Source organism: Pleuronectes platessa, chromosome 16, assembly GCF_947347685.1.
Source record: "Pleuronectes platessa chromosome 16, fPlePla1.1, whole genome shotgun sequence".
Taxonomy (NCBI): Eukaryota; Metazoa; Chordata; class Actinopteri; order Pleuronectiformes; family Pleuronectidae; genus Pleuronectes; species Pleuronectes platessa.
In genome coordinates, this window is record NC_070641.1 from 9,628,395 (window position 1) to 9,654,262 (window position 25,868).

The 25,868-nt window shown below is 40.5% G+C and overlaps 1 protein-coding gene across 1 annotated transcript; it reads right to left on the minus strand.

Moving 5' to 3' along the window:
• Positions 1-13,288: 13,288 nt before the first annotated feature.
• LOC128458411 (putative uncharacterized protein DDB_G0282133) lies at positions 13,289-17,719 on the minus strand. Its single transcript, XM_053443235.1, has 3 exons — positions 17,716-17,719; positions 13,683-17,148; positions 13,289-13,405 (listed from the first exon to the last, which is right to left on the minus strand). The coding sequence occupies exons 1-2, from the start codon at positions 17,717-17,719 to the stop codon at positions 13,742-13,744; spliced, it is 3,411 nt and encodes a 1,136-aa protein (XP_053299210.1). The 3' UTR covers positions 13,289-13,405; positions 13,683-13,741.
• Between the last annotated feature and the right edge of the window lie 8,149 nt (positions 17,720-25,868).

The following is a 25,868-nucleotide window of genomic DNA, read 5'->3' on the forward strand; positions in this document are numbered from 1 at the left end:
CCCCCCCCCTTTGCATCTGGTGCTCTCTCCGTCCACAGCAGCAGCGGATGAGGAATGAACGAGGAGGGGATGAGATGTTGTATCTTTCCTGCCTGTGAGATGCTGTTTCCTCAGTTTGCGTCTCATGAGCCACAGAGCACATCTGTGTTTCTGATCAATAGACCTATGCTGATGTTTCAGAAACCTGACACTGCACTTGAGAAGGGATTTCCAGAATCTGCTAAGACTCTTCTTCTTCTTTCTACATTAAAAATAGAATGTCTTACTAATTTCTCAACTCCAGACTCTTTATCCTGATTTGAACAAACACATATTTTCGATTTGAATAAATGAAAGAGTGGAAAAACACACTTCTAAGATAGACTACACTTCTAGCCAATTTTGTTGTTTGACCCTTAACTTTTTTACATTTTGGTCGAGTTTCAAACCTCTCATTCAACACGTTTCCAGAAAAACTGACTTCATAAGATGATAATAGATCATTTCTTTATTTAAATATTGTTCTGCTGTCCCCCCAAAAAAGACTTATACTTTATAAATACTACATGCATTTCAAACCAGCAGATTTGCTGCTTCAGGTTTATGTTCTTTATTTTCAAGAGAGTGGCAGCTTGAAAACAGGTTAAAAATCTGTATTATTATTTTTCAACCAAATGGCTGAATGTTGGAAGAACCCTCATGTTTACCTGCAGATCTCACTGGAGGCTCCTCTCAGAAAAAACTAGCTCTGTGACTAGTTTATTGATAATTCATTAGAGGCACAAAGTGGGTCTACGAGATGCTGCAGATATGGTCACCACTGTTCGAGTGAAAGCTTTATCTTCTGATTTCAGGTCGTTCACTCTTCACATGTTGTGGTGGCTGATTGGATCTGATACGCTGAGAGAGACCTCTCCTCTGAGTGGGGCATGACTATGGCCGAGGTTGGCTCCTGGGTCTTTGTCTGCCTGCATGTAGAGCACACAGCAGCAGTCACACAGCCTCTTAATGACGGGGTCACCCCCCAACTGACACACACACCTTCACTCCATTCCATTCACATGGCTTATTGTCAGTTTGTATGCCTGCATGCCATCCCTCTTCCTCATTCTGGACCACAACAAACCTTCAGAACCCCAAAAAGTGAAGTGCAGACACACAAACATGTGACAACATATTTGGGATTTTGTTATATATTCAGCTATTGCTGTTCTTCATTGGCTTTGTCCTCAATTAGAGGCTGCATCCCTTAGAGGCTGTATTTGAAGACCAATAACATAAAAATGGCGCAATTAGGCAGTCCCATCTTGAGATGCGTCCCTCCATCCCAGAGAAACGAAGGGTTCATCGGATTGGATCCTTCCCGGCCCAACCAATCCCAGGATTCATTGTTCTACAGTTACAAATCGTTTTTCAAAGAGGTAAATGTACCTGCAAACGACGATACATCCCATGCTTGAGTACCCGATTCGAATAAACTGAACAGCTAAAACCAAGAGGCATTAAAACATTCATGTCGTGTCTAACTTCAGCTCTGTTGCTAGGCAACAGCAGTAAGGGCGGTACGTGCTGGTGGCGCCTATCAGGGAAAGCCTCTGGAGATCAGAGCATTTACTAACATCTGACTTCGGTTCGAGGCTGGTCTTCGTTCGTCTGGAGGCTGGTAGACCACATGCGTTCTCCAAAGGATGATCCCTTGAATTGAGACACAGCTATAAAGATATTTGGAAAGGGAATACAGGGGAGAAACTTAGCATAAGGTCCCAAGGCAAAGCCGTACCTGGCGCGGCAATACTCAAGTTTTTATAAATTTTGTTCTGGTCATGTGGTAATCACTTGCATAAACACCTCATCTATGCTTCTTATTAATTCCAGTAAATCTTTTAAACTCCCAAAACATTTTAAGGGTAAAAGTCAATCTGCTTTCGTTGTGCAAATAAATCCACATTTTGTTTAACTTGTTATATTTAGTTCATATTTGACGACCCACAGCTGGAGATTTTATAAACTGTATTTATATCAATTTATAAGTGGGATTTCATATTGAGGAGCATGTCGTTTTAAATGGAGATTATAACAGTTTAAGGACGTACTATTTTCGTTCAGGTGATATCTGGACGCTTAAGAGATAAATGTGTGAGGTTTCATACTCATAGAAATACTTATCAATGTATGATGTCCCTGTAAATCAAACTTATTAATATATTAATAAAGCAAACCTTTGACTCCTGACCTGTTCCTGCCATGGCAGTGCCGAGGATGCAGGTCAGCTGGATGGAGGCTGCAGCTCCACTCCAAACAACCCCATTAATTACATCAGAGGTTGTTATGGGTCTTTGGCCAAATTGATTCAGAGGCATCTGCCAACCTCTTCCCCTCTCCGGGGAGCAGCAAAAAGCCGGCCTGATGTCCACGATGAAGGGAGCCGGAGGTCCAAGCTGTCTCCTGACCCAACAAATAAACAGGGTCTTTGGGTGTGTTCAGTCAGCTCTGGAGGGGCCACACTGGATGGAGCTGACAACTGATAATAGGGCACATGCAGGAGATTCTGTGAGCCATTATTCTGTGCTGAGTGCAGATGTGTTGTGCCCAAGAAATGATGACGCTATGTATTAACTTACTTTTAAAACTGTGAAATAAATCTGCCTCACTATTGTCACTCCCTCTGGTGTCTCTTATCTCACTGATCCTGTAAACAGTATGGAAAATTTGAAATTAAAGGATGTGGTATGGGAATCAGGGAAGAATCCATGTACATTTTTCCATGTGGATCCAGGTCAGGAACTTTTTGATCATATTGATAAGGGATATTTCAGGAAATTATTCATGCAATCTTGATGAAAAAAACCAGGCAGAACTGATATCTATGAGTGTGGGAAATTTGGTGCAGCTTGATTGAAAACGGGGTTGGGCATCAGCGGAGGTATGCCCTCTACCGAGAGCCATTCTTGTTCAGACTCTAATGAATCATGTCTCTGCAAAGCTATAAATGTTGTGTGCTGACCCCATATAAAGCTTTTTATTCTCTAAAGAAAAATGCAACAGGCACCGAGTGTGCACCATGCAAAATCCGGTATAAAAAATATGCCCGCTCAGACATATATAAAAATGGTGAAATGATAAACTGTAAACCCACAAGTTCATTTTTTTCTGTAATGTCAATAATACAGGGCATCGGAAAGTTTTATCAATGTGATTCCAGGAATTATGAACTCTGTGAAACTTTACTTTGTTTTGTTACTTTATTCATTTAAGTGCACAACCTAATGTCAAAGGGTCATTCAGTTTCAATTCATCGCGCCTTTGGGCCACATGTCACATGAAACACAAGATTCTCAGATCCTATATGGGAAATATGAACTAATCAAATTTGTTTCACCAGCCGTGTCTCCCATAAGATAGGTCACAGGAAAATGGGTCACATCTATATGTTATAGGTATGCTATCCCCTATTTAAAGAAACTAACTGCAAAAGTGTTAGGGTTAGGGTTAGACGGGTTAGGGTTAGACGTATAGACGTATAGACGGTGATAGACGGATTGGCAAAGAGAAACCAAAAAATATGAAACAATTGCAAAGATGCAAATGTTGTTTATTTTACTAAATTTATTACCCTAAATAAATCTACAATAGAAAATTAAACGTTGTCGAAACTTTCTCATTCTAAATTTTTAAAACAATTTTTCAAATAAAAATGATTGGTGAGCAGAGTGTAAATGATTTTCCTCTCCATTACATCTCCAGTCATAATTCCAGAGAGATGTAAGGCCAAGGAGGACTGTGGAAATCTTTTTTTTTTTTTTTTTGGCAGCTGCTTTTTTGAGACCTATATAAGGTTGCTGGGAAATGTTTCATAATGTTATGGCTGCTGCAGAGCTGCATTAGCGTAAAGTGAATTATAGCCATCTGTGAGACTCGACAGAGGCAGGATTTCTACTCACTAGCAGCAGGGATCGTAGAGCAGGTGGCGTCAGCTTCCTTTATGGGACTTTTGGCAGAAATATATTAGATAGTTTCGCTGCCAATCCTGGATTGTAAACTTAAGTGTTAGCAAACAATCGTCTCCATCTGCTACAGCTAAAAACGGTCTAATCTTTGTCTCACGGTACTTCATAGCTCAGCAGCAGTCTGTCTGTTGTTTGGTCCCTATGTTCCACAAATTAACTTAATACTTTCGATAACATTCGCTCAACAAGATTTTTATACGAACTTAGAAATTAACTTAATGAATACCCCGTGACTTTGCCAACACATTGACACTATAAGTAGTTCAGTTATTTCAGGTTTTACTGTTTACTTGTAAACTACATCTTATCCCATTTGGCAGACTTTCCTTTATAAGATGGCCTATATCTCTCTTACATTTCAAGGCACTGAAAACCTCTGTTCAGAGCAACTTCAGCTTTATGTGACAATAAGGCAGGAAGGCAAAATAATGTGGGATCATCCGGCATAACCAAAGTTGAACCTGGCTCAAATTCGTCATGTGGCAAAGTGATGCCAATCGAATATTGTACATGCAAGTCCACATTCCAAGTGTTCGTAGGTCAAACACTGTGTCTGCTGTGAACCTCACAGTCATCCAGTCTGTGCGAAAGGGATTATAAACCAGTAATGACTCAAATATATGGGTCGGCCATTTGGACTTTCCGGATCATGTTTCATCAATACCTGAAGCGACAAGCTGATTTAATAGAGAGCCGGCTTTAGCAGCAGACTCACTAATGACAAGGAACAATTCTGAAGGAGCTCCGGAGCATTAACACAGGCCAAGGGAACAGAACTTTACAAACAGGCAGGTTTAAAACCGCTGCTGCACTATAAAGTTTGAAATGTGATAAAGTAATATTCCTCACCATCTTTCCCTGCACCTATTACAGTGAACTGAGCTTTTCAAATGTCCTTAGTCACACTTTCTTTCTTGCTAGAATAAGAATCAATAGCATCATTGTGGAGACAAATCACATCACTGTGTGTAGTCACAGTTGAAACCGGCTTGATCTGCAGTAGCTCTATATATCTGGCTCTCATGGAAGAGGAAGTTCCTCAAGTTAGCGGTCCGCTTGTCTCAGCGGCTCGATGCTAATTGGATCATGTGCCCAGTCCCACAGCTCAAGCAGGTTAAATGACTGGGATGTGTAGCTCCACGCCACTAAGTGGTCCATCGATCAGTCAGCTGAGCCTGTGGGCTGATGGGATGTGCTGCAGCAGGCAGAGGCAGGACTTGGCAGGCGGTTAATGGTTACAAAATAAGATGCATTCCTCCACAGATGGGAAGCGCTGCCTCGGCTAATAGAGGGAGGTGTTCATTACAGACAAAGTAGAAAATCCAGTGAACAAGATTAGTCAATTTCCTGTGGGAATTCAGTTCCTCACACAGAGAGTACATTTGAATTTAGCTCCTATCGTATGGAAACTTTGTCTCTTCAAAATGCCTCAAAAAATCTAAACACACCAATGCATCACAATGCAAATTTAGGTTTATCTGGTCGTATATTACTGTGTGCACTCCCCTTAAGGTAACTTTAAAAAAGGTAAATGGCTTTCATGCCAGAAAAGTTATATTTATATTGCATTTCAAGATGAACCGTCACTATTTTAGACAAACTTAAATGAACACCTATTCTCCAAAAGGATGAAATATCAGAGAGCGGTTGTATCAATCACCTGATTTGTGATATAATTAAAATAAGAATAATTACAATGTTAATGAACTTTACTTCTATAGTTCATTTCTAAACTACAGTTACAATGTGTTTTACTAAATACAATATTTGTGTAAAACATAATAAAGCAAGATCCTCACTCAGCAATACGATAAAACAAAAACCGATAAAAGAAGAACGATGAAACAATTTATGAAACACTTCAACGATAAAAATATAAAAAGACAATAAAAAACAAAAGCAGTTTTTTACTGAGGGACTGCTTCAGCTGATATGTTGATTTTAGGAGCTAAAACAATAAAAGCATGATCCCTCTTTTTATGCCTCGATCATGGGACTTTTAACAGCATTTGATTCTCTGACCTCAGTCTTCTGTAGTCCTCTATCATTCCCATCAACATAAATAAAAGTAAAAAGCACAATTGTTTATTATGAGTTTGGCATTTTAGAAAAAAACGATGTTCTTTTAATTTTGGCCGACTCAAGGAAAATTACCTTTACCAATAGCAAACCAGCACCTTTAACAAAAGGAGTGGCTGAGGGCCTCAAGCCAAACTGAGACAATAATAAGTAGGAGCCAGGGTTATTTACTTGTACATTTACTAAATGTAGACAAGTCAAAGGCAACATCCCCTCATCCCTGTGGCTGCTTCATGACTTTTATTTTACTCACAGAAAGATGAGACTTCAAATCCAGTCCTGCAACTAGATCAGGATGCTACTCACCGAGCCAATTTACTATGCATTTAAATATAAACCCACACAACACATGTGAGATTTGATTTGCACCCGTTGTATCCTCGTCAGTTTGTTCCAGTGACCCAGTGCTCAAGATTAGGGCCCAGCAAAGCCAGCTTTAGGTTCCCAGCAAACCTTCTTCTTCTTCTTCTTCTTCTTCTTCTTCTTCTTCTTCTTCTTCTTCTTCTTCTTCTTCTTCTTCTTCTTCTTCTCATATTATAGTGTTCAGAGTTTTACTCACGTCTCCTGCAAATGTCTAACATGTGCATGTTTTAATTTGCTGTGTTCTTCTGTGGATGCCCCTTGCTTTAATCCTTTTAGCCTTTTACTTCTCTTTTCAGCTGTGTCATGTTTAGTCTTCAACTTGTTTTCAAGCGTTAGTGATATTTTAATGACTTATTTCAAATACCGCTGCCGGACCCAAAAGTGTCCCTCATGAAACCAAACATAAATTGACTAGAGGCAAAATTGCATCTATATATCTTAAATAGGTTTTGATGGACAAATAATGTAAATAAACAAACTATAATGAGAACATTTTCAAAAAATATGTCCTTAATGCAGAGGTAAAAGTTAATTAATTAATTACAGCACTTTAAATCACCACATTAGACGAATTGAACTTTATTACAGTCTGCAACAAGTCAGTGAGGGATCTGAACATCTTAGTCCTTCAATCAGTGCAGATATTGAGATTTTCTTACAGTTATCGACACCTAATGCCAAAAAAGTTCACATTAATTGAGTGTTCATGACACAAAAAAGGCTGTAAAAGAACCAGAGGCAAAACATTTTGAGTTATAATCAAGCTGTTAAAGTAAGTTCTTAACTAATGTTCTCGCACATCATCAATGATTAGAGACAAGCCTGTTTTATTTAAGGTTTATTTTAGGTATTTATTTCCATTCCACACACAAACACACAAACACACACACACATGTGAGTGTTTACAAAAACTTTTCACACTTATAAAAGAGCATATATATATTAATTTATAGGATTTTTCAAGAGAAATGTATACAAGTGATAATTGGCACATCCAGGAAGCAGACTTTATCCTCGGCTTTGCATAATGCTTCCTATTTGTCCAACAGACCATTAAAGTTAGGCACGTTTTGCAAGGGCAGCTTCAATAAAAACAGAAAGCTTCAGCTTTAGACAGCTACAATATAAATGCATTCAAATATATAACCCCAACCAGGGATCCAGCCCCTTAGTCATTCAAGATTCATTTTCTAAAAAATTATCACAATATCAATAAACCCCAGAAAACTCACATTCTGATTTACTGTTGATTTCAGACGAAAACTGGTAGCAAACTTAAAACTCACTTCAGTGCAATTAATAATATATTAAGCTTCATTTTCAAAAGACTACTCAATGATTTCTTATTATCTATATTATATTAAGCAACAGTGACATCTACTGGTTATAACCAGCAAGATCAGACATCATGCACACTCATTTAAAAAAAAAAATTGTTCTTCCTCATGAATGAATCTCTTTGGTGGCTGTTTCCCAGGTAAGAAGTGTTCTTTGTGATTTGTCATTAAAACAAGCAAGTTTAAAAACAGAATAAAAAACCTGAGGGAGAAATGTGCCTGACGTCCCGCGATTTGAAATCAGTCATTTCTTGATCCAACGTTTCTCACTCATTCTCACTGAAGGGATTTCTCTCCCAGCTGGACAAATGTTTTTTCAGTTGTTCTTCCCATCGTCAGGTATGAAGTAGGGGTTCTCGTGGCCAGTAGGAAACATGGACGAGTAATGGGACGTTTGTTTACCTTTGAAGGTCCTCATTGGTTCACAGTTGAGATCGTATGATCCGGACTGAAACGTCAATGAGAGCAGTCAGTGTGTTGGTGTCATTTAGATGTTGGGATGTCGCACATTCACAGACTAACATCCAGAAAAGCCAAGTACACATGGACAACAATGAAAATCATCAGCATGCAGTGAAAATAAACTATTCATGCCTATCCCCAACCTAGCATGAGCTGAGTTTTTTTCGTTGCTTGAAGATGAAAGCTTTCCATAAAAATCACAAAAGGCTTCCTGTTTCCCAGAAACCCCACCACCGTGATTCTCACTGGGGCCTGTCTAAATTACCAGCATGGAGGGATCAAGACAAATTTTTGTCTGAAAGCAAAGCCATTCCTTACCTTCTTCCATCCTGTATGCTTCGGCAGAAACCCCTAAAGTAACACACTGGGAGTCAGGCAAAGCAGGGCGAAAGGGAGGGAGCTACGTGCTGGCAGTATTTTTACATTTCGAGTGAGGCGGTGGAACTGATTGGCGTGCATGTGGTTGAAAACATATAATCAAAGGATCTTATTGGTTGGTAGCAGGGTCATGTGATCAGTGATCATCTAAATCTGATAGATAAGTATTCAAAATTTATTTTTAATGTTTAAAAATCTTTTTAAAGTAGTTTTAGATATATGCCATAGCTTTTAACAGGTGCTTTTTTTATGGCAATGCGTTTTTTCTGATAGCTATGATTTTTATTTATATAATTATTTATATTTAATTTATGGCACATCAGAAAAGATATTCTATCTCAATAGGAACTTCCATGATAAATACTTTTAAAAGACTATATTTCAGTGTGTGGCAGGTCATAGCTACACACTGAAATGTAGTCTTTGAAATAAAACAATGCTTATACCTACATTTTGTAGAAATAGAAAACCAACTTTTCAACCTGATTCAGCCTGATTTTAACCCTGGATCCAGTTGTATTTTTTACCCAAATTACTAAAGCGGACATTAAAGTAAGGTGCAATCTGGATACAAGATTTCAAGGCATTTTTGATTTTACATTCCTACGCAAGGGTGAGTCTGCTGTATAAGTCACTAACGACAACTGAGATCACAAAGTACATAACTCACCACTCCGTTCCTTTGAGGACACAAGTCCACCGACCGTCGAGTCGTGCCCCCTTCTCTCATCTCCATGGCAGGAGCTGACTCCCAGTTCGTGGTGGCACGCGGGATGGGTGTGACGCCAACAGGCCAGGGCTTGTTTGATTCAACGTTTGATGAGTATGGACTACTGCAGTCTGGTTTGCTGTCCGAGAATATCCTCCTGAGGTTCAACACAGAGTTTAAAAAAACAACCACGCCTGATGTTTTTTATTCCTTTAGGCCATTCAACTCAGCTGTTGGTTTGTAACTTTCTCTTAAGTTCAATTCAACTCAATTTTGTTTGCATAGCGCCAGATCATAACATGAATTATCTCAAGATACTCTACACAGTAAGGTTGAGACCTAAAACATCTGAGAAAAAAATCCAGCAGGTCCCACAATGATCAAATTCATTAGTTTGAACTATTAATGTGTAACATGTTCAATGTTATTCAATTTAACCCAATCCCACATTGGCTTTGCTGTTGTTTGAAAAACTCACAAGGGAAACTAAATGTGTATTTATCCACCGCTGAAAATAGTACCCAACAAATTAGCTATTTACTCCTGTTTCAGTAACATGTGCTAAAAATTACAGAATCAAACTGAAAATAAATGATTGATATACAATTTTAACTATATTTTTGTATTTTGTGTCGGAAAGTACTAAAAGAAGAACTAACTCTATTGTTACTTTAGTCTTTTCCTAGGATAACATTATCTTTTAGTATTCATTTGGTATATTTGCAGGTGAGAATACATTGAAATTAAAACTGGGTTAAACCTTGTTAAAACCAACATAACTGAGGGTTTTCAGATGTCTATGTATTAAATACTGTAATGGCTGATGGGGCGGTGCGATATGGCCCAAAATTATTTCAAAATAAAAATGTTCATGACAACCTCTCTAAAGACAGACGTTTGCCCCTGAGTGAGGGTCTTCGCTTTAAACTCTTCTTTATGAGCAGATAATGACAAACACTAACTTAGGGCTGATCGTGTTCTGCTGGAGGATAATAAACTTTTTATTTTAACATTCTCACCAGAAGAAGAATATGATCAAAGCCAGGACCATGATGAGAATAATTCCTCCGAGTACAGAGGAGACGACCACCACTGCTAGCAGAGAAGCTGTGGAGACACAATTTAAGATGTATTATGAATTTATGCCAGAGCATATTTGGTGCGACTTCTGCTACATAACTTTGTGTTGTTACTTACAGTCATCGCAGTTTAAGCCAGAGTATCCAAATGGACATCTGGAAAAAAGAAACCAGTCAAACATATTTCCATGTCGTTTCTGTAGCATGTAAATAGTGTTTACACTGATTCCACAGACACCTTGAGGCTGACATGCGCAACTAAGATTTAAAATGATTGTACTCACTTTACACACTTGTTGTCCACTGCCCTAAACCCACTCAGACAAGCTGGAAAAAGAAACACAATAAATGAAGCAAAAACACACGTCAACAATGTCCTGCACACATGTATGAGAACATAGAAGTTTCCGACTCTGTCATGGGCAGATGGAGAAGTGTCGTTTTTTCCTACATACAATGAAAACATGAGCACAATCACGGCCCCTTCATATGGAGGCTAAATGAGGACCTTTTCAAAAAAAAAATCCTGTGAGAGGAACTTCATGCAGCATATCTGAAACTAAAGGTCCTGTTTCCAGGGTAACATCCCCGTTAAAAAGAAATAAATTAAAGAGATAAATGAACAACTGGTCAAGGGTCAGCTCGGAGAAAAGGCAACAGCTCTTGACCTTGCCTCAGACTCTCGCTCCCTGTTGTTTCTCTCCCTCATTAGGTATTTAAGTAAGGATAAGAAGGGTTTGTTACAGTTCTCTTAACTGTAGCTCAGCTGGGATTTGTTTTAGTGCTCGGGCCTGTTCTCAGACGCTGTTGGTCGTCTGCTCATATAGTCTCGAAGCTACAGAGCACAATTAAGATTTTTCAAAAGTAAAAGCCACTGCAAACACACTTTAAGCATTACTATTCTTGTAAAAGGATAAATATAAAATATTCAAGAGTTGCTTTTACCTCTGCAGCTGGTGTTTGAGTACACGTTGGAGACAAAGCCAGATATACAGGAGCATAAAGCCTGGCCTTTTTCATCCGTGCAACTTGCAGTGGAGACATCACACCGAGGTGAAACCTGCGCACACAGGCTTACGCCTAAGACGGAGCAAATTAAAAATACACGTATGAGGAAAAATCCTCTTGAAATAATGTTGGATAACATGTAATATAAGCTTCCCCTAAAAAAATACACCCACACTTCCCTTAAATTGGTTAGTGTCCCAGCAGCATTACTTACTATCGAATGTCACATGAGAAAAAAATCCATTGGAGTTCGCTGCGTCTTCGATAGCTTTGTTGATAGCGTTACTGACAGTCTCTACAGTGGAGTTGGTGTCTCTATAGATGTTATCCACTGTTGCTCGAATGCTTCCATTTCTAAAGAATTATAGAGAAACACCAAAATGGAAAGTATATCTTTTTAAACCTGTGGCATAATATGTTTGTACGGGGGCGGAAAGAAAAAGTACTCACTGAAGTTCCACCACATCAGATCGTATATACCCAGGCTGATTTATCAGGATCTGTCCGAGCTAGAAAGCAGAGAAAACATGGTTTAATGACAGAGAGAGGAGCATCTATTCTAACCCGACCGAGTTATAGGTGGTGGTATCTTTCACAGACATTTTGGTTTATGTTTTATGAAATGAAAAGTGTTATTTGATCGAATAAACAATGTAAAATAGTAGATTTATACTGTATTTACACTTTACGTTAAAACGTTTATTTTCTTTATTCAAGTTCTATATATGTAGTTGTGTTTTGTTTTATTTCAATAAAATAATTTAATATCAAACATGCCTTAAATTTCTATGTTGTTTTAATAGTGACAAATTATCCTTAAGGTATATTAGCAGATAATTATCCCACATCGAAATGTTTTACTTGGTATCGAAATCGCACCCTAAAATCCATTTACCATTTATTATACCTATTCAATGTGCTTTCTGAGCTCACAACCTACCTCTGCTGAGATTTTACTGGCCGTTTCCTTAAATTCTGAAGAGGACCTGTTATACATTTCAGGTTTAAATGTCAAGGCCGTGAAATGAAGCCGGCCTGGAAACACTTGGGCTGAGAAAAGAGGAGGAGAGGAAAAATTATTGAAAATTGTCTTTGAGCAAAAGTATCATCGCAAAAAACACAGAATTGCATTCTTACCTTGGACGCAGCGGCCTCCCTCCAGAATATTACCGGAGAGACACTGGCAAGTTCCATTAAGACACTCACTATCAGTTGGGCATGGCATAGTGGGGCACACTGATAAGAGATGGGAGAGAAATTATGCAACGACAGGCCAAGCGATTATTTTAATGTTTAATGCTGCAACGCCACCTGAAGGCAGTGGGACCAAGTTTTGCACATAAAACTTAAGCTGCTGAATGTTCTACTAGCTTGTCGTCACTATTTGTGTGTATCTCCAATCTTCTTTCTAGAGATTTTTCACATAAAACAGCTGCTTGCTAAAGCTGAAGACAACAATAGTAAGAATGACCCCAAAATAGCTATAAAGTTCCATAAAGCTGGGAGGAGTCCAGATTTAGGCAAAAACTGTTTTTGTCAAGTTGTTGCAAAAATATCTACGATAGCTGCTTTAGCTTCCAATGTAACAAATCAGCATTTTCCCGTCATTCTAATCTATTTCACCACAAACTACATGAAATTAGTGATCGTTGGCCATGCAGAATTCCATTGCAGCTCTTATGAGTAACATTTTTGGATTAAGCTAATCATAATTGTGTTTGACTGGGATGAACACTCCCACAATCATTGTGGGACCTGCTGGATTTTTTTCTCTGATGTTTTAGGTCTCAACCTTAGTGTGTAGAGTATCTTGAGATAATTCATGTTATGATCTGGCACTATGCAAACAAAATTGAGTTGAATTGAACATTAGAGAAAGTTACAAACCAATGACTGGACCCAGGGTGGGAATGGAGGAGGTGGTGTTGGGGAGGGCTGTTGTGCTTCCTCCAGTCGTTGGAATTGAAGGAGTCAAAACGGTGACTCCTGTCGTGTGGTTGGTCACTATATCAAGGGGAAAAAGAGACTTTAAATTGTGCACAATTGATATACTGGCTAGGTTTTATCCATTGGAGTTTTACTTTCTGCAGGGAGAACACCTTTCATTCTAAAGCCCATTAGCTATGAATCTCATTTAGTTTACATTTCAGCAAGCAATGTTCTGGCTTTAACAGTTGCATAGTGCAGCTTCAAATCAAGTTACACACTGATTTCTGTCTCACCTGCATGTAATAATGTATCATTTCATCAACATTAAAACTCATCAAGCTTTAAGTCCTACCTCCTGGGGTTGCTGTTGAGGGACTAAGGGGAGTAGTATTTCCACTGGGGAGTACGGTGCTATTGCCTGGGGAGGTGTTTGAAGGGACAGAGCTGGAGATGGAAGTAGGTGAAGAGGGTTGGGGTCCGCCTGTTACTGTTGCATTGTGTGTGGTTGCTGGAGATGGAGCTATTGTCAAATTGCCCTGCTGCGTAGAGGTTGTAATTGTTGTTGTGTGTGTTGCTGGTGTAGTCATAGTTACATTGTTGGTTGTCTGTGTGGCTGGCGTTGTCATAGATACATTGTTGGTTGTCTGTGTGGCTGGTGTTGTCATAGTTACATTGTTGGTTGTCTGTGTGGCTGGTGTTGTCATAGATACATTGTTGGTTGTCTGTGTGGCTGGTGTTGTCATAGTTACATTGTTGGTTGTCTGTGTGGCTGGTGTTGTCATAGTTACATTGTTGGTTGTCTGTGTGGCTGGTGTTGTCATAGTAACATTGTTGGTTGTCTGTGTGGCTGGTGTTGTCATAGTTACATTGTTGGATGTCTGTGTGGCTGGTGTTGTCATAGTTACATTGTTGGTTGTCTGTGTGGCTGGTGTTGTAATAGTTACATTGTTGGATGTCAGTGTGGCTGGTGTTGTCATAGTTACATTGTTGGTTGTCTGTGTGGCTGGTGTTGTCATAGTGACATTGTTGGTTGTCTGTGTGGCTGGTGTTGTCATAGTTACATTGTTGGTTGTCTGTGTGGCTGGTGTTGTCATAGTTACATTGTTGGTTGTCTGTGTGGCTGGTGTTGTCATAGTTACATTGTTGGTTGTCTGTGTGGCTGGTGTTGTCATAGTAACATTGTTGGTTGTCTGTGTGGCTGGTGTTGTCATAGTAACATTGTTGGTTGTCTGTGTGGCTGGTGTTGTCATAGTTACATTGTTGGTTGTCTGTGTGGCTGGTGTTGTCAAAGTTACATTGTTGGTTGTGTGCGTGGCTGGTGTTGTCATAGTTACATTGTTGGATGGCTGTGTGGCTGGTGTTGTCATAGTTACATTGTTGGTTGTCTGTGTGGCTGGTGTTGTCATAGTTACATTGTTGGTTGTCTGTGTGGCTGGTGTTGTCATAGTTACATTGTTGGTTGTCTGTGTGGCTGGTGTTGTCAAAGTTACATTGTTGGTTGTGTGCGTGGCTGGTGTTGTCATAGTTACATTGTTGGTTGTCTGTGTGGCTGGTGTTGTCATAGTTACATTGTTGGTTGTCTGTGTGGCTGGTGTTGTCAAAGTTACATTGTTGGTTGTGTGCGTGGCTGGTGTTGTCATAGTTACATTGTTGGATGGCTGTGTGGCTGGTGTTGTCATAGTAACATTGTTGGTTGTCTGTGTGGCTGGTGTTGTCAAAGTTACATTGTTGGATGTCTGTGTGGCTGGTGTAGTCCTGGTTACATTGTTGGTTGTGTGCGTGGCTAGTGTTGTCATAGTTACATTGTTGGTTGTCTGTGTTGGTGGTGTAGTCATAGTTACATTGTTGGTTGTCTGCGTGGCTGGTGTTGTCATAGTTACATTGTTGGATGGCTGTGTGGCTGGTGTTGTCATAGTAACATTGTTGGTTGTCTGTGTGGCTGGTGTTGTCAAAGTTACATTGTTGGATGTCTGTGTGGCTGGTGTAGTCCTGGTTACATTGTTGGTTGTGTGCGTGGCTGGTGTTGTCATAGTTACATTGTTGGTTGTCTGTGTTGGTGGTGTAGTCATAGTTACATTGTTGGTTGTCTGTGTGGCTGGTGTTGTCATAGTTACATTGTTGGTTGTCTGTGTGGCTGGTGTTGTCAAAGTTACATTGTTGGATGTCTGTGTGGCTGTTGTAGTCACAGTTGTGCTGCTGCTTGTGTCTGTGGCTGGTGTAGTCATAGTTACATTGTTGGTTGTCTGTGTGGCTTGTGTTGTCATAGTTACATTGTTGGTTGTCTGTGTGGGTGGTGTTGTCATAGTTACATTGTTGGATGTCTGTGTGGCTGGTGTAGTCGTGGTTAAATTGTTGGTTGTGTGCATGGCTGGTGTTGTCACAGTTACATTGTTGGATGTCTGTGTGGCTGGTGTAGTCAAAGTTGTGCTGCTGCTTGTGTCTGTAGCTGGTGAAGTCATAGTTACATTGTTGGTTGTCTGTATGGCTGTTGTAGTCACAGTTGTGCTGCTCCTTGTGTCTGTAGCTGGTGAAGTCATAGTTACATTGTTGGTTGTCTGTGTGGCTGTTGTAGTCACAGTTGTGCTGCTGCTTTTGTCTGTAGCTGGTGAAGTCAAAGTTACATTGATGGTTGTCTGTGGGACTGGTGTAGTCACAGGTACATTGGTGGTTGTCTGTGTTGCTGTTGTAGTCACAGTTGTGCTGTTGCTTGTGTCTGTGGCTGGTGAAGTCATAGTTACATTGTTGGTAGTCTCTGGGACTGGTGTAGTCACAGTTGTGCTGTTGCTTGTGGTTGTGATTGGTGAAGTCATAGTCACATTGTTGGTTGTCTGTGTGGCTGGTGTGGTAGTGGTTACATTGTTGGTGGTGTGCGTGGCTGGTGTTGTCATAGTTATATTGTTGGATGTCTGTGTGGCTGTTGTAGTCATAGTTACATTGTTGGATGTCTGTGTGGCTGGTGTAGTCACAGTTGTGCTGCTGCTTTTGTCTGTAGCTGGTGAAGTCAAAGTTACATTGATGGTTGTCTGTGGGACTGGTGTAGTCACAGGTACATTGGTGGTTGTCTGTGTTGCTGTTGTAGTCACAGTTGTGCTGTTGCTTGTGTCTGTGGCTGGTGAAGTCATAGTTACATTGTTGGTAGTCTCTGGGACTGGTGTAGTCACAGTTGTGCTGTTGCTTGTGGTTGTGATTGGTGAAGTCATAGTCACATTGTTGGTTGTCTGTGTGGCTGGTGTGGTAGTGGTTACATTGTTGGTGGTGTGCGTGGCTGGTGTTGTCATAGTTATATTGTTGGATGTCTGTGTGGCTGTTGTAGTCATAGTTATATTGTTGGATGTCTGTGTGGCTGTTGTAGTCATAGTTACATCGTTGGTTGTCTGTGTTGCTGTTGTAGTTACAGTTGTGCTGCTGCTTGTGTCTGTGGCTGGTGAAGTCATAGTTACATTGTTGGTTGTCTGTGGGACTGGTGTAGTCACAGTTGTGCTGCTGCTTGTGTCTGTAGCTGGTGAAGTCATAGTTACATTGTTTGTTGGGTGTGTGGCTGTTGTAGTCAAAGTTGTGCTGCTGCTTGTGTCTGTAGCTGGTGAAGTCATAGTTACATTGATGGTTGTCTGTGGGACTGGTGTAGTCACAGGTACATCGTTGGTTGTCTGTGTTGCTGTTGTAGTCACAGTTGTGCTGCTGCTTGTGCTTGTGACTGGTGAAGTCATAGTTACATTGTTGGTTGTCTGTGTTGCGGTTGTAGTCACAGTTGTGCTGCTGCCTGTGTCTGTGGCTGATGAACTTATCGTGTGATCTGAAGTAGGTGTGCTGGTTGTAGTCTCACTGGTATCGGTTGGGCTTGTCTCTGTGCTTGTAGTCGGAGTGATAGGAGCTGATGGGGTTGATGGAGAGTCAGTTGTGCTCCTGGTGGTGACGTCACTGCTGCTTGTATAAGAGAAAGTAGTCTCTGAATGGGTGGTCGATGGTACCATAGTTGTAAATTCTGTTGTGGGAGTTCCTGTTGTTGTTGAGGCTGTGACACTCTCTGTATTAAACAGGGGTGTGGATGTAACACTGCTGGTTAGGGTTTCCGTTGAAAAGGTTGTAGAAATGGTCTCATTTTCTAGTCCTTCAACGGCTGCCATTCCTTTAGGGAAACAAAAGCACAAAAATTGATAAGCTCATCACCACCGGTCTAATTTGACTAATATATCCTAAACAATGATTTCAACCACAACAAACAGTCAACAAAGAGCCACTTAACATCCCATGAAAGTCTTGTTTTTGCTGACCTCCAGCGTTTGACCTTCTACCCTTGCTTCCGAGATGAACGAGTGTGCCTCAAATCCCTTATCATCACTGATTAGTGTGGTTATTGGTCCAGTAGAACACATATATGACCACACCCATTGGTGAAGCTTGGTCAAAGGTGAAATACGCTTGAAACTTCTCACAGGATGGGGCAGCAACGCTTCACAGCCTTGTTTTTTAAAGCTACTCTAGCCATGTATAGGATTTTAGGAATTTTTTGACTTCCCAGTGAAAGTATCACAAAAGACACACACATTTTGTTTATAGCAACTTTAAGCAGACCAATGTGCTGATCACAGCTTATTATCTTAAGTGTTCTTAGTGTCTAAAATCGAATTAGATAGCTACTTTCGACATTAGGCCTGTTGTTTAAGTATGACATTTCTGGTATGTTATTTTCACAAAAAGTTTCAACAGACAATTATACACACTGCTTTGCACACTGTTCCCACTGAATATATGCATTTATGTACAGTCCCTGAAAAGCTTAACAGAGGTAAAATCACTAAGACATGTTTCCCACAGTTCAAAGAGGTTGTGTCCCCCAATAAACATCGAAAGTTAAGTGTTTAAAAAGTTGACTGAAGCTTTGATTCAGCAGATAAGACTTAGCGTAAGTGAGTGAGCTTTACAACACCAAGATGTGTCGGTCACAAGTGCTGCCGACTTCATTTGACCAGCTGAAAGGAAAGAGTTGCCTCCTATTTGTTTTGTGTGCTGTTGTGAGGTCTTTTCCAATTCAGCCTGCTGCCACTCTGCTTTGTGTTTATAGAGGAACAGAGGAAACCTGAGGGCAGCTGGAGGAGTGCTAGAAACAGTAGGAGGTATTTGATTATGGCTTAGCCTGTTTACCTCAGCTCATCATCTGTATACATTGATTACATCCAAAGCCCCTTTTCAGCAGGCAGCGCAAGAACGTACTGGTGCGAGCCAAATGGGTTCACGCCTTAAACAAACTGTTTTCTCCAGTAAATCATTAAGAGCACAAAGAAGTGGTAGGAAAACCGAGTCATATCAGATCCTAAGCACAATTTTATTATTTACTGTGTGTGACATAATGTCTTTATCACTTGGTAACCAAGACTTATTTTGAAAAGGAAAGCAGGCTTCACACACCCTGTAACAGCAGACATTTATGGCTACCCACCAGTGTGCGGTGGCAATGAAATAAGACATAAATTAATCAAAGATGATACATGAAGAAGTGACTGGATAGGGGAAATTATATTGTCTCAATTGACATTTTCAATGGTCATAAAGTAAAGGAGTGGTTTTGTTAGGGATCTATTACTGAGGTTGAATTGCACAAGATCCCTGCTGTAAAGGAGGCATGTATCATTTTGTGACTGACTCTCCTAGATTAAGATTTAAGGGCAACGGAGTAATCTTACTGGATGACAAGAGATCAAGATTAAAGAAAAACCTCTTAAACTTGATCTAGCCAACACTTTCTTGATTAGCCCTGTGTGTTACATATCCAACTGTATCATTTCCATGGACTTGTGTGTGTTCACATTATGAAATATTTCACTGTTCACGTCATCCTTGCATACTATGCGTTCTACTGAAATCCCATTGGCACAAGTTGTATCTTCCTGTATCAAAAGTCATCATATCTTAGCCGTTCTTCAGATTCCTCTTGCTCTATAAAAACTAGGTAACCAGTTTAATTTGCGCTTCATCAAAGTATGAAAGCTGGTATGTGACAGCAGCCAAATAAAAGCTGGTGGAAGTAATTTTAACATTAAATCAATTTAGTTTTTTGTAATCAACACAAGTAACCCCAACAGTTGATTTAAATGTCTTTTTACATGAGCTCAATCAAATCTCATTAGCTCTTTGTGAGTTGAAGAATCAAAAATCACCAGCCCCATTACCATGTAATTTGGTGTTTACAGGCCAATAGCAAGTATCATGCTAACACACTCATTTTTGAACGGTGATATTTGGAACAGGTCATGCTCACCTCGAGCTATCGCCTCACTGAACTCTTAACTTTTCACTTAGTACCATCATCCGATCAAATTTGCAATAAACTGATAAAACTACATTACCATCGGCCAAACATTAGGAAACACAATTAAAAAGCAAACATGGTAAACATTCTACGTACTAATCATCTGGTGTGTCCCACTCATTCACTAACCCCAACTCACATTATAGGGACGATGTTGTAAAAATAGGGAGTTTTAGGTAAAAATAGGGACTTTTATGTAAAAATAATGTTGAATGCCCATGTTTAAATGTAGAAATAACAAAAAAAATTGTCTTTGTTGCAGCTCTGCTTGTATTTACTGTACGACAGGTCGGGCTATTCTGCCCTCTGCGCACCATTGGTTGAGCTCTACTTTTCAGAGGCATTGTGGGAAACACTTAGCCTGGATGCCAGACGAACTTAGCCCCGCCCACAACATTTTGGTCGGGCAGTTCGGTCTGGAGTCGCTCCATTGGGAAAAAATTATGGGGCGTGTTTCAACTGACCAGGAAGTAAAATTCCTCTTCGCTCAATTGGATAGACCTACAACCAATCAGAGCAACGTAGTATGTGACGTATGCTAAGCAACGCATTGTGAGTTATTTACTGGGTTCACACCGGACGCTTCAGCACAGCGCCAAGCCTTAAATAACAGCTGGCTCCCATCCACTCCCATGTTAAAACTTTGTGCCGGTCACACCGGAGGCTGAAGCACCGCGAGGCAGCCTTGGCAGCGATCTACTGGATCAACGGGTGATATTATTAGCGCTGCCCGGCGGTTCAGCGTCGCTTCAGTGTCCGTTGTGAACAGCCAAGCGCCGGGGCGATAGGGATTAGCGCGGTGCTTTGGCGTCGCCTCCACGTTCTGTGTTCCTCTTTCAAAATAAATGCGCTGTCGATGTCTTCTAAAACAGACTCAATGGCAGCATCTACACATCTCAGCTCGCCAGCGGCAGGCATGTTTGTTGAAAACGAATTCAACCCGAGGGCACTGTGATGACGTGGTTGATTACGTTACCGTTGATCATCTGTCAATCATCGTATAAAGCCCGCCCTGACAATCTGATTGGCCCGGTCCGGCCATAATTTTTTCCCAATTGAGCGACCCCAGACCGAACTGCCCGACCAAATCTGTTGTGGGCGGGGCTAAGTTCGTCTGGCATCCAGGCTAGGAAACACTGACTCCACAATTAAAAAGTTAACAGAACATTTAGACCTACTAAACCTAATAAATCTACTTTATTGCCACCTCAAAGGTTTAATCAGTAACCTTTATGAAAAATACCATCTTATATCAGACTTCTACTATTACAAAACTCTTCCATTACAAAAGGAGAAAGAGATGCTGTTGTTTGAAGCAATTACAGACCAATTCCTTTACCTGACACCACTGTAACAATAATGAAAAGAGTTTTTGTGTGTGATAACATTTCCAAAGTGCCCTACATTCTCAGAATTAATTATATCTGAGGTTGGCATCACAGCGTCATTTACAACAACTCTAAAAACAAAACCTGGCAAATGTAGCTTTGCCACAGTGATCAAGGTTTGATTACGGGCTAGTATTGCTGACAGGAGGACACTTTGGAGTGTGATGTTGAACACAAGCTGCTGATATGTTTAATTTCTGACTCCTCCTAAATAGTTTCGATAAAGGACAATATTGTCTCATCATAAAACTAACGACACTGTTAAGGGACACGTAGGGAAGTGATGGACAAAAGGGTAATTGTAAAGCACAACAAGGTGCATGTGCAATGCTTCAAAGTTCAGTGCTGCTTCTCTTTTTCTTTTTATATGAAAATACTAGCGATAAATGAGGGGAACAGGAGAAACACATCTATGACGATAGCTGCAACAATGTCTGTTTAAACTTACCCACAGACCACATGAAGCATTTATTATAGAAGCTCAACATCTTTTTCGTTTTACTTCATCACAACTGCTTTAACAGCTTCTGGTTCCATTAGATTCGACTGGACATGTTTGTTGAGCCCATATCAAACGTACATACATATGACATGTAAACAGACGGACAGTGATTGTTAGACATTTGCACACGCTTGTACAATACTGTGTCACGCATCGAACAAGAAGCCTTGTCTTTAAGGATTTAACCTGCACTCAGATAATCCCCTGCAGACACAATGGGGATGACTAGGTCAGGCAGGGTGACCAAATGGGTCTAAGGTCAGCCTGCGAACACACTCTCAAGGGGATATGGATAAAAAGGTCCGGCTTTGCCTACTGGGAGCTACTCCTCTGGTCCAAGTGAAGTAAGAACACCTGTTACTTTGACAAACTATCGGTGTAATGCGGCCAACCTATAAGCAGCCATGCCTCTTGAAATCTATATCTTTTCTATTTTCTCTCGATGGTGTAGGATGTGGGAGGGTGTATATGTTGCCATGGATTTGTCTGCTTCCAGCTGTCAAAGCATCGGCTCACTTCAAATCACTGACCTTAAGAGTCGATACTCGTGTTTCATCTCAGTGCTGCACTTGAGGGGACTGCTATGCATGCAACACTCCTGTGGAGTACCTGTTCATGAAGTTCAGATGCAGTTCCCCAAACTCACATCCACAACTTCCTTTGCATGCTGCCAATCCCCAATAAAGTCTTGTCTGTGTTGATAACACACCTCTTTCCAAGGGGTACTGAATTCCCAGATGGAATCTTGCAGACAAACTATCTCCCCTTTTCTCTATGACATGCAAGATTTCCACTTTATAAGCACATTCCTGAAGCAGTTTGTCTAACACAAACAGCAAACTGTTTGAGGGACGGACCTGATTCAAGAATGCACACAGAGAGTAGGAGGTAAACTGACAGGTTGTGACCCAACAGTCAGGAAGAGCCTGGGGTATAGGGCAGGATCTCATTAGGAGACATGGCATGTGGAGTGCTGACCTTTAGTGATGTGTACGTGTGTGTGTGTGTGTGTGTGTGTGTGTACATGTGCGTGGAGTGCATACGTTTCAGACATTATGCCCTATGACACTGAAACAAGCTGATCAAAGCCGAGAATGCTGGAGGCAGACTGAACTACAGCTCTCCACTAATTACTGGTCACACTGGCTAATGAGCATGAGCATTTCTAACATACTGCTTTTATGGTATCCTGAAATTTAAAGGTGACCATCCTTTGTGTGCGTAAACACACAAAGACATACACACACACACACACACATACAGTGTCCATTGCCAAAGCGAAACCTGGCCTGAGGGCCGCCACATCAATAGGACACAGCTTGAGGCGACCTCACAGGACAAAGAGGAAGTTTTTTTTTTTCTTAAAAACAACAGTCCATCATCCTGCCGAGCATCTCTTGTCAACCATCCTGATCGGACTGTAGCGGACCTAGATATGTAAAAGAAAATGTTGTGGACCTTTTACTACAATATCTAAAATATTTACTACAACTGTTTTATCAAAGTATTGGATATAGACAATTTTGACATCTGCCACAGAGATATTTTCACTGGATTACGATTACAACAGGATTACGCAAAAACTACTGGACGGATTACCCAAAAACTTTGAGAAAGGATATGGCATGGGTCAGGGAAGAACCAATTAAATGTTGGTGCGGATCCAGATCAGGGGGCCAATCAACTTTCTTTAACATTGCGAGATTGGAAGTTTTTCAAAATTTGTCAGCATGTCACCGGGGAATAATGGATGACTCTAGATGAACATATTCAGGGGACTGAGTGTGTGAGAAATTTGGTGGAGGGACTGTTAGGCCTTAATGGGGGGTCTGCACTCTACTGAGGGACATTGTAGTTTTATTTAACTAGATCAACTGACCTCAATCTATTTTCTCTAAAACTACACAGCTTTACGTGTTGTCTTAAGAGCAATACAATGATGCAATAAAAATGATAGGTCACTGTAAAGATAACATCTTTGTAGGAACTGTTGTTCAGCACTGAGCAGAACTCCTTTATTGGAGCATATTGGATTTTCTGTTTGCGATGGTGTGCATCATAAAACATGGGTAATAAAGGTAACCGCCAACTATTAAAACCTCATCCCTCTGTCCTGCTGGACTTTACTCTATTCCATCTGGATGGTCACATAAACACTATTTTGGCAGGGATATGTCCTGCTGCTACGAGACGGGCGTGATGCCCCCCCCCCACCCATACACCCACCCATACACCCACATTCTTGTTCCTCTATAATCGTAAGGACACTCATTGGCACAAATGTCCACACTTTCCAGTAATGTCTTCACTCCATAAGGTTTTTGCTTTAAATGGTCCTCACAAATATATAAGTACAAGTACAAACACACAGACACTATCTCAGCATGAGGAAGAAAAGGCACGGAAGAAAGCTATTTACTTTGAGACGAGGATACACAGAGTAGCACTTGTACTAGCGTCAAATTAAAATATGCCAGATATCTTATCTCGGTTGTTATGTTGTCATTATGTGGGTCCGTTTCTTTGGTTCGCTCATCACACAGTTTTAATATGAGGAGACCGACAGATATGACTTTTCTGTATCTGACCAAACAGAGCTCTTATACAGTAACACAGGAGGTAACAGATGGCTCCCCAGAGCAAGACCTCACTCGCAGGGCCTCTGCACCTATCATATCCAATTAAAGCTTCGCTAGCATATGCTTTCCAATTACAGAGTGAGATTTACTGCCCCTTAGCAGGTCTAATCCGGCAGGGACGGCGCGACATAAGGGAGAAGAAGAAGAAGAAGGAGGAATAAACAGCAGAGAAAATAGCGACAATTATGTATAAATGTCAACAGATGGGCGGGCGTCGATGAGGAAGTAGAGTCAGTTATCAATATAACAGGGAAACAAGAAGAGGAGGAACTAAGTAATACAATAACAACACTGTTCATTGAAACTGAGCTATATGTATACATTTTATTCTAATATCAGAATAATTACAAGACGGGGTGTAATGTGTGAATTCCTTGAGCTAGAATCATTTTTTAAGCAGAAATGCCAATCAATCTGATTCCAGGCTAAAATAACACAGTTAGCGGCATGTTGACCGTATCCTCTGTGTTCTAGCCAGCAAATCATGACATGTGTTTATGTACTGCTCCATTCTCTCAAGAAAATGTGGCGCCAGACCCAGGGGATGAGGATCACGGGCCTCAGGAGGTCTCCTGGACCTCCTTACTGCTACTTCAGACGCGCTCGGTCATGCCCCACACTGGAGCCTCCGCTACCTCCCAGCCAGCGTCTCTATCTTTCTAACTCTGGGTTTTTTATAGGAGTAGGGCCCATGACAGGAGGGGAAACATACAAACAACCGCCAGGCTTCCAGCAAGGCTCCACTACATGGGAGTGACTGATTATCAGTCTTCATATGGTTTCACTTTAAACAAAGAGATGCACTTCAGAGAGGTTCCTAAAGAATACAACGGGTGGCCAATAGATTTAACAGCAGATAAGCTTAACGGCGCAGGGTACAGTGAGTTCATCAAAATTCCTGAGACAGCTTCGCTACACTGTCGAGAGGGTCTGTGTATTATACACACATAGAGTAAACTGTGTGTGGAGTGTGCTTCACTTCGGGGGAGTCGGCTGTTGTTGGACCCCCAGAGAACTTTGAGTCTCACTGAAGCAAGTGAGCCCGGGCTACTGACTGTTTGGGGAAAAACCTCATGAAATAAGGAAAAAGAAAACCCCTTGAGAATAGTATATATATATAAGAGGGGTTGGACTGGATGCAGTCATATTCAGGATATAAATATTTTAATGGTTTTTATAATTACCCAAAACAGGTTTATTACATAAAGGTTTCTTGTTTGGGTGTCTATTATCTTTTCACATAGATTTGTATGTGTTTAACATGTACATTTCAGAGACTGATTGTTGGATAAAGGTTGGTGAAGGATATAAACAGCATTGACATACATTAAAAAGTCCGGTACTTTTTTGAGCTATCCCTGAAAACAATCTGCTACATGTATTTTTATATTAAAATGTTATTATCATGTTGTCAATAAACTAAAATAAAAAATTGCAATTAAATTTACTTTGTGTGTTTCTCTGTTTAACAACAGCTCTTTCATTAGACACTGACTATAGATGCAACACATAGTGCAAGTATACATGGCAACGGGATATTTCTCCCAGTTAAAAAACATATTGTAAAATATTCTAATAACTTGTTATTTAGTATCATTAAAATAAGAAAAGAAAAAAATTCAAAATGTGTTAATGGATTTTTGGGCTTTGGAAACGAGTAGAGAAGAGAACAAGTTTGTACGTATGAAATTAATACAATTTA